The sequence below is a fragment of the Poecilia reticulata genome, chromosome 9 (genome assembly GCF_904066995.2).
Source record: "Poecilia reticulata chromosome 9, P_reticulata-male-v2, whole genome shotgun sequence".
NCBI classification, from domain to species: Eukaryota; Metazoa; Chordata; class Actinopteri; order Cyprinodontiformes; family Poeciliidae; genus Poecilia; species Poecilia reticulata.
In genome coordinates, this window is record NC_088838.1 from 14946287 (window position 1) to 14962677 (window position 16391).

At 39.2% G+C, this 16391-nt stretch overlaps 1 protein-coding gene across 3 annotated transcripts in view; it reads right to left on the reverse strand.

Moving 5' to 3' along the window:
* The window catches only part of LOC103470459 (uncharacterized), a 368190-nt gene that overhangs the window by 2284 nt on the left and 349515 nt on the right, over positions 1–16391 (reverse strand). For all 3 annotated transcript variants that reach the window (XM_081610590.1, XM_081610589.1, XM_081610591.1), the window contains one exon: positions 9802–9922. In XM_081610590.1, the coding sequence (XP_081466716.1) occupies positions 9802–9922 (121 nt within the window). The remainder of the gene's footprint in view (positions 1–9801; positions 9923–16391) is intronic.

Sequence of the window (16391 nt, forward strand, 5' to 3'; positions counted from 1 at the left end):
GGATTGGGGGGGTGTCAATAAGTGTGTGCGTGGACTTCTGATGTTTATGCTTTGCCATATTAAACAGACATGAGTAAATGGATTCAAACAACTTTATTAAGATGAAAAAGAGGGAGGAAGAAAGAAGGAAAGAAAGAAAGCAGGATGGAAAGAGAAAAAAGACAGAAAGAGACAAAGAAAGAAAAGAAGGAAACAAACAACAAAACAAAGAGAGAAAGAAGGAAAGAAATTTGGAGGTTCAAGTTCAATACAGCGGCAGCTCTGCAGCTCAAATGTAATGAAACAGACTTAAGGCAAGAGAAACACAGCATGAAACTGCTCATTTGACCCCATTTAAAAACTTGATACCAATTAGAGACTTCTGTGTATAAATAATTTAGGGGATCTCTTTCACCGAGCACACAAATAATTTTACGAGCAAGCACGCATGTGTGCCTGTGCCCGAAACACACGGCAACCCACGAACGCACACGCGCACATAAAACAGATTCCACCACACTCTGGAAACAGACTTCTTAATGAAGCCTTTCGCGAAGTGAAAGTGGAGCAGAGTACACGTACTGGCCCATTTCTGCCTTGGCTTCACCCTCCTCCCCTCCATCTCTCTCTCTCTCTCTCTCTCTCTCTCTCTCTCTCACTCTCTCTCTGTCTCTCACCTTCTCCACATCATTTGTTTTATGCATGTTTTCATTGTCTTTCTCTTTTGTCTCAATGAGTAAAATCACAACCCCTAATTTATGGCTACAAGCACAGACACTTCTGCAAACAAACTGGCTGATGAGAGGGGATGACTGAAAACATACGCCACCGAGCAGCGCGTGTAAATCTTAAAATGTCTGTTGCTGTCTCTTTATCTGCGGTTATTTACATAAGAAATGACAGCGTGTGTAAAAGAATGACTGTGATGCAAAATAATAATAATAATAATAAAAAATAAAAAAAAGTCTCTGAGCTGGAGGAGAGAGGGGGAGGGAGGGGAGAGACAAGGGAGAGAGAGGAGGGAGTAAATCCAGTGACACAGAGTGGGGAGCACTCAGGTGTGGTGAGAGGATTATACAAAACCCTGAGTATGAATGACAGTAAACACCTGAATGATAGAGAGACCGTGGAGGGGTGGGAGTGCTGTGAGTTAGTGTGTGTTTGTGGGACTCTGGGTGACAGTTTTGTAGCCCTCTCTGAATGATTCTGAGAGGTGAGTGAAAATATATTCCTCACTTAATGCTTTGAGGGCTGTGCCACTTAATCAAGCAGAATTTGCCACACTGCATCATTCATTGCCGTACTGTACTTCATCCATAAAAGCAAGGATTGAAGAAAGCGCGAGGCGCAAGCAACGGACGGGCAATGAGGATGTCAACGAAACGGGAGGGGAAGGTGGAGGAGACAGATATCAGTCAGGAGGGCTCTGTTTCGCTGCGAACGGAGTTACAGATTGGGCTTTAGGCAGTGCAAGTAAGTCAATAAAGAAGAGGGGGGAAGAAAAACAGGTAGGTGTTTTCTTTTTCGCTTGCACAGTTTTCTTTCTCTGGGTTTCAGTGATGAGAAATTGCCTTCAAGTTCTCTGACGTGAGAAAGAGTTTTTGTCCATTCTCCCCTCTGCTCCCTGAAAAGCAAACAACATCGTCTCTCCTGCGCACAACATGTTTCTCTCTTCTTATTCTTGAATTCTGTCTCTTGATCATTCTGGGCTCTTTTTCCACAGCTGCCATGTTATTATTTAAATTTCATGGCCAGAGTTTGGATTTGAAAAACAAAATTCCCATGACATTTATTCAACTATCTAAGAATAAAGCTTTCTTAGAGATATGTTATTGTAAATATGAGGTATATGAAGAATGCTGAATAAAGTGACCAGTGAAATCATATATCTGTCTGTGAGAAGCAAAACTGCTGCATCATCCCCCAGAGGTTACAAAAATAATCAGCTCTTACTTTGTCCAGTTGAACCATTTAGCCCCACCTCCTTCAGCACAGGTTTTACCATCACCATCCTTCCAGCCAAAACCAGTGGAAATGGGCCGTAAACCTCACTTTTATAAGTCCTGTCATTACTGAGGTGACACAAGCAAAATCTGGGTATTACAAACTGTAAAATAAACAGATTCATACCAGTTTAAGTTCAAAAGATGATTGACATGATCTTCTTGGGCCATTTGCTTTAGCCTCTTTTTCCACATCAGCATTTTTTATGACTTGTTCCTGGTCCGAGTCATATTCTTCAACCTTAAACATATATTTTTGAACCCCTTGCAACAGAGGCCATCCCACTCTGCTTGGTCTTCAACATTGTAATGGGAAAAAGTCAAACAAAATCAAAATTCAAGACAATCTAAAGTTGCTGGTTCAGCAGCGTGTTTAATAAAACCAACACATCAGCTGGAAACTTGCTTCTTTGTGTTGATCCTAGCTGTTTTTCAGCTGTGCTTCATCTGCATTCAGTCCTCACTGCCCTCAGTAACTTGAATGTCCACTACACAGAAAACAATTCTGTTTTTCGTTGACTTTTAAAAACTTGATCTTTTTTCTGAAATCGCATTATATTTATATTTGCATTCATAATTTATTACATTGCTGCATTTTTATTACAATTATGCTGTTATTTAAAAGAAAATACACCTCTGTCCATTATCTTTAACCAGGACAGAGTTTAAACCACCTTGCATTCTCTTGTCAATACAGCCCCGCTGGTTTTTGTTAACTTACATGTTCAAGCATAGATTTTCAGTGTTTTTTTGGCAGGGTTGCCAACATATTTATCCCCAGTTGTGCAATTCTCAGATGTGTTTTTAACCTTTGACTTGAGGTTAAATTCAGAGGAGAGCAATGCATGTCGATTTCTAGATCTTCCCTCGGTTAAATCCCTCACCTCTTGAGCTATATCACTGTACAGCGCTGACTCTACATGAAACGTGACCCCATTTCACCCGTGGCGACCCCCCGCACCCCCCTTTATTCCTCCGTAGCCTTGGAAGATGGAGGAGCACAGGGGAAGGCGTGCCAAAGCAGTAGACACTTTTAAGCAAAGATTAAAGGTTTTTCTTTTTAATCAGACATTTGGCAGCGATGTTAGCATTTCACCCTGGTGTGGGCTAAAGATCAATTTTTAATGCTGCTATGCACAGAGCAGACAGAGTGATTGGCAAGAGAGATGCTATTTACAAAGGATCTATTTACAAAATTTTGCATAGAAATATGCAGAGGGCACAATTGACATCTCTGACAGAATTTTAAATAAGCTTTTCGTCTTTTTCACTTCGTCAGGAGGCACAACCTGTGAGCCCCTGATGAATGATTGTGTGCGTTCGTTCACATGAGTCTCACATGTAAGAATATTAAAGGGATCTACACCTCTCCCTTGTGTTGCATTATACTTTATTTCTTCAACTTGTGCTGCCAGGGGCTGGGTAAGTAGGTCAATCAACCCTGGTACAAACATCTCATCATAACAATCCACAAAGAAAATGCTAATGAATGTGACTGTTTTTAATCCATACCTCCCCCAAACCTTCCATTCTTCTTTGCCGTTAATATACCTTTAAATATGCAGTAAATGAGAGTTGCAAGTATTAGCATGAATGAAAAACACATTTTCTTTTCTTCTGATATTGTTTTTTTGTTGTTGTTTTTTTTAAGTAGAGTATGCAGATTTTAAAAAACAGAATCAGCAACCTCTAAACATTAAGTGTACAAAAGAGATGTATAATCGTCTTAAAATCTTAAGTTTGGGAAAGTTTCAATGTCAGTTTTTTTTTATCATGTGCCCTGGTAAAAATCTATAAAGAACTACAACTAGTACAACTAACTTAGCAATGAGCTACAAAACAAATGCTTGAACTTCATCTGCCAACAGGTCAAACTGCTTTAACAGCAGAATTTTCAAGAAGTTATTTTTTTGAATAATACATCTTTTAAATGTTTGTTATTCAGAAATTGGTCTAATAATAAAATATAAACTATTGTCTACATGTTTTGAACATAGCAGTTTTAATGTATTTATTTGCTCTCCATTTGAAGTGTATATATATATATATATATATATATATATATATATATATATATATATATATATATATATATATACACACACAGGGAACACTTCTTAAACACTTAAGTGAACACAGTTAAGTGTTCCCCTTTATCTTTTGAGCAGTGTATGTATATATATATATATATATATATATATATATATAAGCAGAAGAAATCCGTAGGGGGCAAATAGTTCTCAGGTTTGTTCTAATGAACAAATCCACTATTTTTTCTCCAAACAATCTCAGTAAAGGTTATATGTGGTTATATGTTTACTGATGTCTTCCTGTTTGGAAGGTGAACCTCTCTTCCAAAAGACTTTAAGGGTCTTTTGCAGCCTCTTAAAGGCTTTTTTACAGGATGCCCTGTTTTCAGGACCCTCCTTCTTCCCATCAACTTTGACCAATTTCCCCCTAACTTAGAAAAGCATTCCCTGGACCGCCACCATGTTTTACCCTGGTTGTTAGTATGTTCAAAGTGATGCTTAGCGTTTATCTACCTCTACACACATCGCATTTTGGATGGAGACTGAAAAAAAGGTATTCTCCTACACGGCTTGAGGAAAACTTTAAACAGGACTTGTTCTTTTCTTTCAAGTATGATATTCCATATGAAACTCTTCCATAAGGGCAAGTTTTATAGAATCCTATGGATGAACATGACCTGATAGGTTTGAAATCCAGATAATGGATTGAACAGGATTCTCTGGGATGTTACAAGCGTGGGATATTGTTTTATGAGCGAACCCTTCCTGAGTTTTCATTATTGTGTTTGACGTCTAATGTTCCTCCTCAGACATTCATAGTTGAATTTATACTAACATTACATTACATGGAGGTGAACTCTATTTAAAAACTGACTTTTGAAGGGAATTAATTGCATTTGATTTGGTTGGAAGACTGTTGTCATAACTTTGTAAAATATGATCCACCCCAAGGGGCATGAAAATTTTTAATTACACTGCATAAGTAAGTTGAATTTACATAGAAGTCAATATATGGCATTTTTCTATATTTTTTCTTAATTGTTATATTGTTTATTATTATGTTTAATATTTATTTATTTTTTTTGCTTATTTCTTCATCCCAAACTCCAACCTTGTTAGAACCAAACACAAATATGGCATCTATTTTTTTTCAGACAGGATCATTTGGGCTTTTGCAATATTCAGTTTAACTTCCCTTTCGTAATTTTCAATAGTATGACTTAAATAAAATTAAATAAAAATGTCAATAAATGAGGGTCTGGCTTGAAAAATCATTTCATAATTGAGTAAAACAAGTTCTTTCTGCTTTCTGTTTTTCCTTGTACGACCTCTGATGAGGCAAAAACTTTTTTCTTCAGCTTCTTCTGCTGAGGTAAATTCACACTTCATTAAGAGCTGCTTTTTGATGGTATGTATCAGTTAAACAAGCTTTTGTTGAATAGGAACATTTATTAAAAAACATGCTGCATGGAATAAACAAATCAGACACAAAGGAAGTCAAACAAGTTAACTATTTAGACCAACACAAGTTCTAACACCTGAGATTGATGCCCTCCATGCATCGGCCTCAGAGCCCTTCCAAAAGCGAATCCGTCCATGAATCTATTCATTACAGGCCTGTTTATTGGTCTGTTTTCCAGGCTTCCACTCATTCATACAGTCAAACAGGCTTCTAACAGGCCAGCCCACACATCATTGATCCAGTGATTGACCCTGCATTGGGTTGATCAATACTCTCGTAAATGGCATCGCTATAAGTGCTTAGGAACAATGGCTGGACACTGTTTGTGCAGTTAATTTCAAGGTAGCAAGACCGTGTAGGACTCTCACTCAAGTAAGCTCTTCTTTATGCTCAACCTGTAAGATCTGTGCAAAGAAAAAGACGGAGAGCAACAAAAGGACACTGAGTAGACAACAACCAGCCAGCGGTGCACTGAAAAAATGGAACTTCTTCACAACTTCAGTATACGTTCTTTGATATGACTGAACAATACAAGGTACTGTACAATTGAGGAAGAGAAATAACAAATATGTTTTTTTTATTATTAAATTTTATTGTTGAGACAGTCTCCAGATTTAATATTTTGTAGAACACCATTTTGAAGCAATTACAGCTTCAAGCCTTTCGGGGTAAGTCTGCCACAGCTGTGTACATCTAGAGAGGGAAGATTTTTCTCAATAATCTGTGCAAATTAGCACAAGTTCACAAGTTCAGTCAGCATCTGTAAACAGGTACATTCAAACTGACTTTCAGCAATGGATTACTTTTTGCCACTCTTGCATAAGATTTTGCTGCTTCAGCCTCCTAATTCCCTTTTTTGACAGATTGTCCTCCCTGATCTGTGAAACTTTGCAGTTCCTCCAGAGACACCAAGAGTCTTTTTACTCACACAATTAAATGGCAATGTGCCATTACACAGACATAGGAAAACCAACAGGAGTGGCAAACCTTAGACAAAATTAAGCTGAACTTTAACATTCCTTTGCATTTTCTAGAGAAATGCAAGTAAAAACGTATTACTTTTACCATGTTAAGCCGAAGAAGCAATAGTTACAGCAGACTCATGTTCAGTATATCACTGTTCAGCTCGTTGTGTCTCGGTGTGAATACAGAAACCCTGTTGGGCTACAGCTGGGGCCAGGTCTTGGCATTAAATGAGTGGGACTCTGACAAGTCTCGGAGTTCTGTCTGTGCAGTTCACAGGTCTCGTTAGCCAAGGTGTCAGCAGGGGTGGAAATGGCTGTGTGTGAGTGTTTCTGGGAGTGTATATGTGTGTAAGCTGAACATTAGACAGCGTTCCTGCCTCCACCTCCTCACCTGACACCAGCAATAAAACTAAACAGGCCAAGGTGCTATGCTGTGTTTGTGTGTGTGTGTGTAGATGTGCACAGAGAAAAAAGGCCATGTGTGCTGCTGGGTTGTTGATGCTGTCACCAATTTGCCCGGGCCTCCAGATGGGAGTAGGAGCAAGGTGACGGAGCTGCGGCTTGATAAACACAGAAGCCCTGCTTCGATTTTCCATCCAGTCCACTTTGGAAACACATGGCTCTTCCCGTGTGCTTGCGGTCCAAGGAAGAAAAGAGGGTGGGGTGGGGGGGGGCACAGCAGTGCGATAGTGACGGGCATGGAGTTTGGGAGAATATTAGTTAGGAGGTAAACTCAAAGAGGGAGTGATGAAGGCAAGATGGAAAGATGAAAATGTAAGAAGAGGAAAGAACAAGTATCAAGACAAGAGGGCTAAAAAGCAAACTGAGTTGTGCACATTTGAAGTGAGCTTACAACACATACCCACATATATCTTTTTACAGTCCTCCTCTTCCCATCTCTCACTGGCATTCTCTCCATCTTGCTGTTTTGCTCAGTGAAAAAAAAAAAGAAAGAAAAACTTGCAGTGTTCCGCCTTTCAAGTGATATCAGAAGTTTTAAAGACCAACTCCAGCTGGAGGAGCAGAGAAGTGCTCCCACTGCCCCCCTAGAGAGTTAAGGAGATCACTTTTTAACCCCTCCTCCTCAACCCCCCACCCTTCTGCTCCTCTTTTCCGTGCCTTAACACCAACATAAGAGGACAAGTGTGGGCTCTAAGCACCAGTGATCAAACACGAGCGGCTGCTGGGTACGCTAGGCTCAGGACTGTTGGCCTAATAGGATTGCAAGCCCCCAGGTGAGCCAAAGGACACCTCCAATCACCGTGATTAGCCCCAGGCTAAGCTACATTTCTAGCTATGGTACTGAGTGATGTATAGCACTAAAAGGATCACCTTGGTTGTGAAGAATGCCGGCGATGCAGAGTGTAGTGTCATGGTTGAATGTGCATGTCAAAGTTTTGTGGGGGGGAATGATGGATTTTAAAACTGCATGTCGTTTTAATGTGTCAGAACGATCTGGAAATTTTGGCTGTTTGTTAATCATGAAGTTCACAGAGGCGTGTGATGTGTGGAGCTGCAGAATAATCCTGTCTTTTGGGCTAGGTGTGAAAAACAGAGGAGGCTCTTCACTTGTATGCACATAGGCGCAATACATAACTTCTCAAACATTAGCACAAACAAGCAGGGTTATATATGCTCTTGTGGTAAAATGAAAACCTCCACAGATCCTCTGCGCAGAAATGAACAAATGGAGGGCTTACACATACATAAGGTGCTCAGATAATCATGCACAGACAGGGTTTTATAAACTCATCACACCACAAAAAACAATTACCAGAGCCTGAGCTCATCACTGACTAAGCAAAAGTCATCCAGCGTGTAAAACACACAATATAATTAGCACACATCAAGCTGCTGGGTCCTACTGTGCATTAATGATGCTTCCCTCTGAAGTGAATTATGGTTTGATGAGTGAGAAAGTGGGTGAGGAGGGGCTTTATGGAGGAAACAAGACATCATTTGGAGAAGATGATCAGATGTCATAGCGGAAAGAAAAATGAGGAATATTTAAAGTTGGAAAACTCGGATCACACATTTTTAGACTCGCCTCCCCTTGAAACTTTTCACATTTTGCAGCATTTGAACCATCAGCACTGATCAAATTTTACTGGTATTTTATGTGAAGAAACAACACAATGTACTGGACAGCTGACAAGCAGGGACAAAACAACATATGTTTTCAAAGTTGTGCTAGCATATAAAACTGTAATGGTTTAGTTTGAATTCTTGTTCAGCTCTTCTTATTCTAATCGGCCTGAACCCAGAGCAAGAAGTCCTCAAATTAGTAAGTAGAAGGGGACTAAGGTACAGTAAAATCTTGTTCCAGGATGTAGCTCGGTTTTCAAGTCACAGTTGGTTTTTCACCTATAAGAACGTTAATCACAAAAGCAACCTGCAGATTCATAGTTACTCTGGAGGAGCTTCACAGCTCAGATGGGATATTCTGTTGACAAACATGGTTGTGCACTTCATAAAAGTGGCCTTTATTGAAAAGTAACAAGAAGGGTCACATTGCCTAAAGAGAGTAATTTTAGGCCTCATATGCTCAAATTATATAAAACCAATTAAATAAAATAATTTTGGCTGTCATGCAGTGCGCTAACGTAACATCTAATATCACACTGAAAACATACAACTCCTGTGTGGATGTTTCACAAGAAGAAGAGGGAAACCTTTCAGTCTCAGGACATACAAAGCAGGTGGAGACATACCCCAAAGTATTGACTTGAGGAGTGGGAGTATGAACATAAACGTAAACCACAATTTTCTGCTTACGTACATTTCTAAAATAAGTTGTCTCCTTTCCTTTCCACTTCACGTTTATGCACAACTTTTTGTTCTTCTTAGAAGAAATAGAAGTTTACGGATCGAAGAAAAATTCAGACAGGTTCTTGGGGTCGAGTAAAGTAACGTTTGTAACACTGTATGAGAACCTAATTTCAGCTTTTCTGAAACACTCAGATACACTCAAAGCATAGTTTGTGTGTTTTTTTATTTATTCATCGTTTGTGTGGTTATTTATTGTGTGTTTTAAAAGATTTATTGTGTTATTTTAAAAGATGATAATTATTTAGGTAACATTTAGGACAGTAGCTACATTTTCCTTTATTCTAACTAGTAGATTTTGCTGATTTACTGTGAGATTAATACTTTTTTCAGACCTACGGAAGATAATTATAGCTGGTGGCAGTAGCCAAAAAGCAATGCAAACTCAGCTTTCTGACAATTGAATTCAAAATGTATGTCTTTTTTTTTTACTTTTTCCATCTAAAACTCTTCCTTTTCTTAAAAAGGGGCCTTCATCTGCTTTACACTTGACCAGCCTTTGAAAACATAATTTGCACAGTCTTTCTGACACATACCTTACGGCCTGCCAGCGGAACGGCCTGGGGGGTCCGTAGCCTTTGGAGGCCTGCGTGATAACTGACCCGGGAAACACAGGGGATCTGACCCCCGAAAAGCAGCTCTCCACCTGCTGAAGATCTAAGCAAGAGGGCAAAAGTTCAGATGGATACATCAGTAAGACATGCAGTGTCACCAAAATTCATATAGTTTCTAACAGGGTATGTAAAATTAACTTAAATAAACAAGACTGCACATTCCTACCACATGTTTTTCACTTAATCGAGGTCATTGGTATTTTCTGAAGCGCCTGTATGCTACTGTTGTTTTAAGTAGAACAAATCACATGCATTTTCATAAAAACAAAGTTTGATCTCTCCCCAAAAATCAAGAAAGAAACACTGACCTCAGTCAGAAATAGATGAAAATATAGATTATGTCTATTTAGTTTGGGTAAGAAAGAAGAAGCATATTTAGAGCAGCCGACTGACATGGCAGTCCTTCCCACCAAGCGCACTCTCTCATCTCTTTTATTGTGCGCTGAGCCGAGGGAGCACATTCTCAGTTGGCACGCACCAAAAACACACACTGTACGCACTCGCAGACTGTAAACACTCAAGCATCCTGTCATTCATCCCACCTCAGTCTGGCTTTTTAAACCCAGCACTAATAAATTTATATTTACTGCCTCGCATTGAGGACTTTTAAATTATAGCATACAATAAACCTGGCACACACATCTCAAAAGCTCTTTCAGGGAATGTTAAAGCAATATAGCAAGCAATTTTCCAAAGTGGATTACAAATTTCACATCCAGGTTTTATTGCACATTACGATAACTTAACCACATCTAAATGTTCCACATAAATGGGAAATATGTGCTGCTTAATATGCTATTTTTCATTTTTTAAGAAGCGCTTTGCAAACCCTGCCAAGCGCAGCGGCATGCTGGTTTGTGCGGTGGGGGAGTCAATAATCTTTATGAGGTGGATTTTAATTACAAGGAGATAACTGAGTATCCTCCTTACGGCAAGCCTCCATCAATCTCTATTCTGCATCAGGCCTTTTCTTGCACACACATGCAGACACAGAATCCCACATACACTGTGTTTCATGCAGACTCTGATACCCTTTCAGACATGATTGATCAATCAATCAGCAATGTATTATTTTCATCTCTGTGAAGCAAACCTTATAAAAGCATATTCGGCAGGCGTTGGTTGATGGCATTTTGCTGCGCGTACAAACACATGTGCTTCCACAGCAAGGCCCAGACATACAAACACCTTTTGAGAAACACACACATGCATACACACGCACACACACGCCAGAGTGCTGGTGGAGTAATCCAACTAAAAAAGGTTAAGGCTGGTGTTTTCCCAAAGAACGACAGTTTGCAAAAGGTCAGATCAATCATGTGCTAAGCATGTCTCGTAAGCAATCCATAAAGGGCTTGTTTTAAATAATAACGTTTTATAGATCACTTAAAGACATAACCGCACAGCGGGCAGGTAGGGCCTCGCTCGCCAAGCACTCCTCGATGCGCCAAGAATTCAAATGCAACAAACATAATATGTTGTTACTGCACTTCATTTAATGAACCAGTGACATTTGTAGCAAAAACCCCTCTGCATACAGCGCTTGGCAAAGCATCCCCGCTCAACAATAAGCAATTCTCTTAACGGAACATTGCGATGCAGGAGCCGGCTGTAAATGTGTCCCAGTCTTGAAACAAGTGCTTTTTTTTTTTTCTCCTTTTAGATGCGGCATTACATTTTAAGGTGGGTTACATTTGTAGCCGAACCAACTTAATTTGAGGTTCTGGCACAAAGCAAGCAGCAGATGAAGAAGAACTGCTTACTTGGCACTTTTTAATGGCACAAATGTATCAGGGCTAATTTTGTAGCAGTTCAGTGACTATCTCAGAGCAGAGGGGGAACTGAGTCAGATTGCCAAAAACCATCAAAGTTAGAGGATAAAGACAGAGACATTAAAAAAGAGGCATCCTACATTAAATGTCTTGAAACTCAGCAGAAATGCCCTCTGAGTTTTTAGGAATTACAGTAAAATATATTAGGTCTAATTTCACAAAAGAAGTTATAAAAGACATCATGCTTTTTTTTTCTTTCTCAGACAACAAAGTAGCTAGAGGCCTAGCTGAAGATCTTAGCAGGGAAGTTTAGGGACAGCTGGTTGAGCAACAAATCAAATCATTAAGTACATCCTCTAGAACATAGAACCAAAACTGGGTGCAGTGATCCACACTTAGATTTGGCTGAGGAGATACCGAGAGCTAATGAGGTTGAATTTGTGCTCCGAGTTATGTCATTTGAGGACACTGAATCCTTGTTGTGTTAATTAAGGCTCAACGAAATGATGTAGACGGAAAATTTGCATGGCTAACAGCCAAAGCAGCAGATACTACTGGGAGAATGAGAGTTCCAAGTTAATAAGTTGTTTCTTTGTGTTTCACAGAATGAATACGGCTTTTAAGGTTTATATTTACTGACAATGAGACACGCTTTCAGTGGCATGTTTCTAAAAATTGAATCCTTAAAGTTAAGTACTGTAAAAAGGCATTGGAGCAGTAATCTGATGGGTTTGAATCCTGGCCTGAGGTCTGTTGGATGGAGTCTGCATGGTCTTCCCGTTCTAGTGTTGCTTCTCTCCAGGTGCTAAAACTTCCTTTCCCAGTCCAAACACCTATTTAATTGGTGTTTTTAAAAGTTGATTAAAGTTTCTGAGAACGTTTAATTGGTAATTAATGACCTTATTTCTCAATGTACAATACATGTATTTTATTGACATTTCTCATGATGTAAATATGAGATACAAAGGAACTTTTAAAATATTTTTTAATAGTCACTTGTCAGGATGAGGACCCGTGTTTATTTTGCCACATCATAAAGTGAACCAAGGCAAAAAAAAAAAAAAAAAAAAACAACTTAAAAACTTGACAATAGAGAACTACACAGAAAAAGTGGCATCTTAGGGTCACAAAATCTCCAGAACAACCATTAGATGAGATCTACAAGCCAACTGGTTGAATGGGAAACATGTCAGAAAAAAAAAGCTTCTTTACTTATTCAGTGAGATGCACCTGTGACAAAAGATTGATTTATTTTTAGACTTTTTGCATCTTTACATACACATTTCTTCTTGACTGTATGAAATCATTTAGCATCAAGCTAAATTGAAGTAAATATGAGAAATGTTGCTTACAATTACATAAAAGTCATTGACTTTTTCTGGTTTGGGTTGTGGAGGTGTTCATTGTGACTTCTCTCAGCTGTCCTACTCCTCTCTGCCCGCTTTCTGCTCTCTGCTCATCAACATGCCCTGACATATGTTTGAAATTGAGCACAATATGCACGGGTTTACGTTTGAGCGTATGTGTGTGTCGGGCGGTAATCTGACTCTTTAATTGCGTATTCGTATGTGTGCTACTGTGAGGATTTGTAGATGCGTGGCAGCATATGTTCCTGCTGTGAGCGTGTGTGCAAGTATGTAAAACGTAAGTGTATTCGCTTCCGTCAGGGAGACCGATTGTGCGCGCTCTGTGTCTCTTTGTGTGTAGGTTCGCGTGCATTCATGTACACAAAATGAGGATACCTGAGTGTGTGCACGCGTCTGAGTGCCGGCCTGTGTTTATATTTGTATGTGAATGTTTCCGTGCGTCTGAGTGAATGAGCGCTGTCAGGTGCTGCTCCATGCTGTGCCAGCTGCATCTGGAGCCATCTGTGTTGCGGCTCAGTGGGAGCCGAGCGGATGACTTTAATGTACTTGAACCCCAGACAGACCTTTCCCAGACAGTCGTCAGTATAAAACCAAGACAACTGGGCCCAGCCAAGCTGAACCGGCGGATCTGGGTGGTGAGCAGAAGACAGACGCTTTGGTTACACTGTAACCCCCGGTCAGACTCACTGGGGAGCATTTTGGCAGCCAGATACGCACAAATACTGGAATCTGTTTGCTTTAATGACACAGTGGTAATATACTGCATGAGAATACTCTTTGCTGCTCATATTTAAGAATGTTTTTATTCATTTTTAGCATGTCAGTACACCTACAAGATTTGTGTGAGTTCAAACTCTAACTGCTAAAGAAAAGCTTTCAGACAAGGCTTTTTTTTTGAGAAGTCATACAAATTAAATCAAGCAGTAAAAATCAATCAATCAATAAATAAATAAAGTTATGTAAATACATGCATTTACATTTGAGGACTTTGAGAACAAATACACTATTTACAGGATTGCACTAGTGAGACATTTTTACGTTCACAGCAGGACGTTAACTTCATCATGTTGTTTAAGCATGGAAAGATCATTTAGTTCCAAAGCAGAGAAAATAACCCGACTGATCAGTTAAATCTGTCATTTCTGATGTGTTTGCATGCTGAACAGTCTCTGCTTCTACAGATACAAGGAAGAATTGTATAAAGTTCTCAAATGTCAAATTATAAATAACTAAAAAGCCCTTTTTGGGTGCTGGGTATTTATACCAGTGACGTGCAGTCAGGGGAGGCAGGTGAGGCTATGGATGACAGGTGAGGCAGAGCCTCACCTGTCATCATGGAAAAATAATATACAATAATAAAATCATTTATATTGCTACTTTCACCCTGTGGTTTGTACTATAAAGTATCAATTTTTTACTTAGCTTAACCAATTCTGATTAGTTTTTTCTTACAAATCGCTGAATTTTTGCATTTTTCCATTCAAATGCTCAGAAGCGAAGCCGGTGAGGCAGCAGGAAGCTGAGCCTCACCTGGAATTGCGCAACCTCTCGCTAATTGCACTGGCTGCCGTTCTATGGGAGCATATTCGTCCTGTCTTTACGCCAGCAATAAAATGGCTAAGAAACATTTAATATATGGACTGATTTTCCATAATTTTGCTTATGTTTATAATGTACAGTGTTTTTTGTCACTAACTGTGTGTGTATCGTGTTTTGTGTGCGGAGGAGCAATAAGAAATGGCAGAGAACAGACTCGAGGTGAGGCAGGCAGTTCTCTTGCCTCAAGGCAGGGGGCGCTCATGATCCCAGATATTGTGACTCCACAACTGCAGAGTAAGACACAGTGAGCTAGCCATGGAGCTAACCATACAGTATATAAGTAAAGTACAGCGATATATTTGTTTTCTTCTCTCTTCTGACGTAAACATGAAAGACTACATTTCTACACTTAAACAGTTTTCTAAAGTGGATTTTCAATTGAAGCAGGAGATGATAACTAAAGGAAGACCAACACCGGAGCTGAAAGTTTTACTTCAAGACAGTTTGATGATTCTCAAACGGAGTAGAAAAGACATGGCGAGGATAGACTTGGCTTTGGATGAACAGATATTTTTGTGCAGAATTTGCGGTGCATGGATTTCATTGATAAGTAAAGGTAAGACAGCAATAATATGTTTTTGTTTAGTTTTTTAATGAAATGTGCGTTTTGTGGGCTACAGTTTATGTCTAAATAATTCAATAAAGTAGAAGCGGTAGCTAATCTACCACAGCAATTATTTATTAATAAAGCATTAAGCCTAACATATACTAAACAACAGACTAAATGTTCTGTTCTGTGTGCAAAATTCTTGAATGTTTATTGGTGTTAAATCCTAAAACATGAAGTGGTATTGTTGTCAGTTGCTATGGCAAAGAGTCTGCTAAGAGTCTATGAACATTTGTTACAAATATCTGTAACAAAGATATTTGGTTTTGGATTTTACATGCAAAGACAACACAAAGTAATGCATTAAAGTGAATTTATATTCAACCCCCCCAATCTCACCTCATCTGACCAGAGTACCCTCTTCCACATGTTTGATGCCTCCTCTAAATGATTTGATGGCAACTGGATATTGAACTTCTTATGTCTTTGTTGAAATAGTAACTTTAATCTTGATACTTTTCCAAAAAGGCCAGATTTGTTAGGTCTAGATTTTTTAGGATTTTCTTTAGGCGTAAGTAATGGATTCTCCCACCATTATATGAAAATTTTTCCGCTTTTAGATTTAAATTCCTTCTCGGTCGGTGATGCAACAGAATAACATAAACAGAAGTCTCTCTATTGAACATGATAACTACACACAACACTTCTCCCACAATACCAGCCTCAGCTTAGTAAATCAACACAGCGGCCTCACACTAGAAAGACAGTGCAGTGGACAAGTAACGATTCTGCAGCAACAATATGATTAGTGAAGCACAAAATCAATTAATGCAGCAGTAGAATCAATAGGTGTCTCTCAGCATATATGTCCTGCAGTTAATTAATAAACAAAAAAGGTATTAAGCAGCAGAGCATCAGACTGTGGCGTCGACTGTCATCAGTCACAAAGTGTGTACTGATGGCATCAGCAGGAAGACAAAGGCAAAACATCGACAGATATAAATGTGAGTATAAAAACACGCTTGCGGGGAAAAGGATATGAGAAGGCATTAAAACACAAACACATGCACAATTATTTCAAATTGTGCATGAGAGTAAAATACTTTTACTCTCAACCAAAGACTTGGAGATTGAGACTACTTGTAGTGATGAGTTTGCAATTGCATCCCAAACCATATTAGCACAAATTTGGAAGAGGCCCAGAGTTAGATGAGGCTTATATTAAGC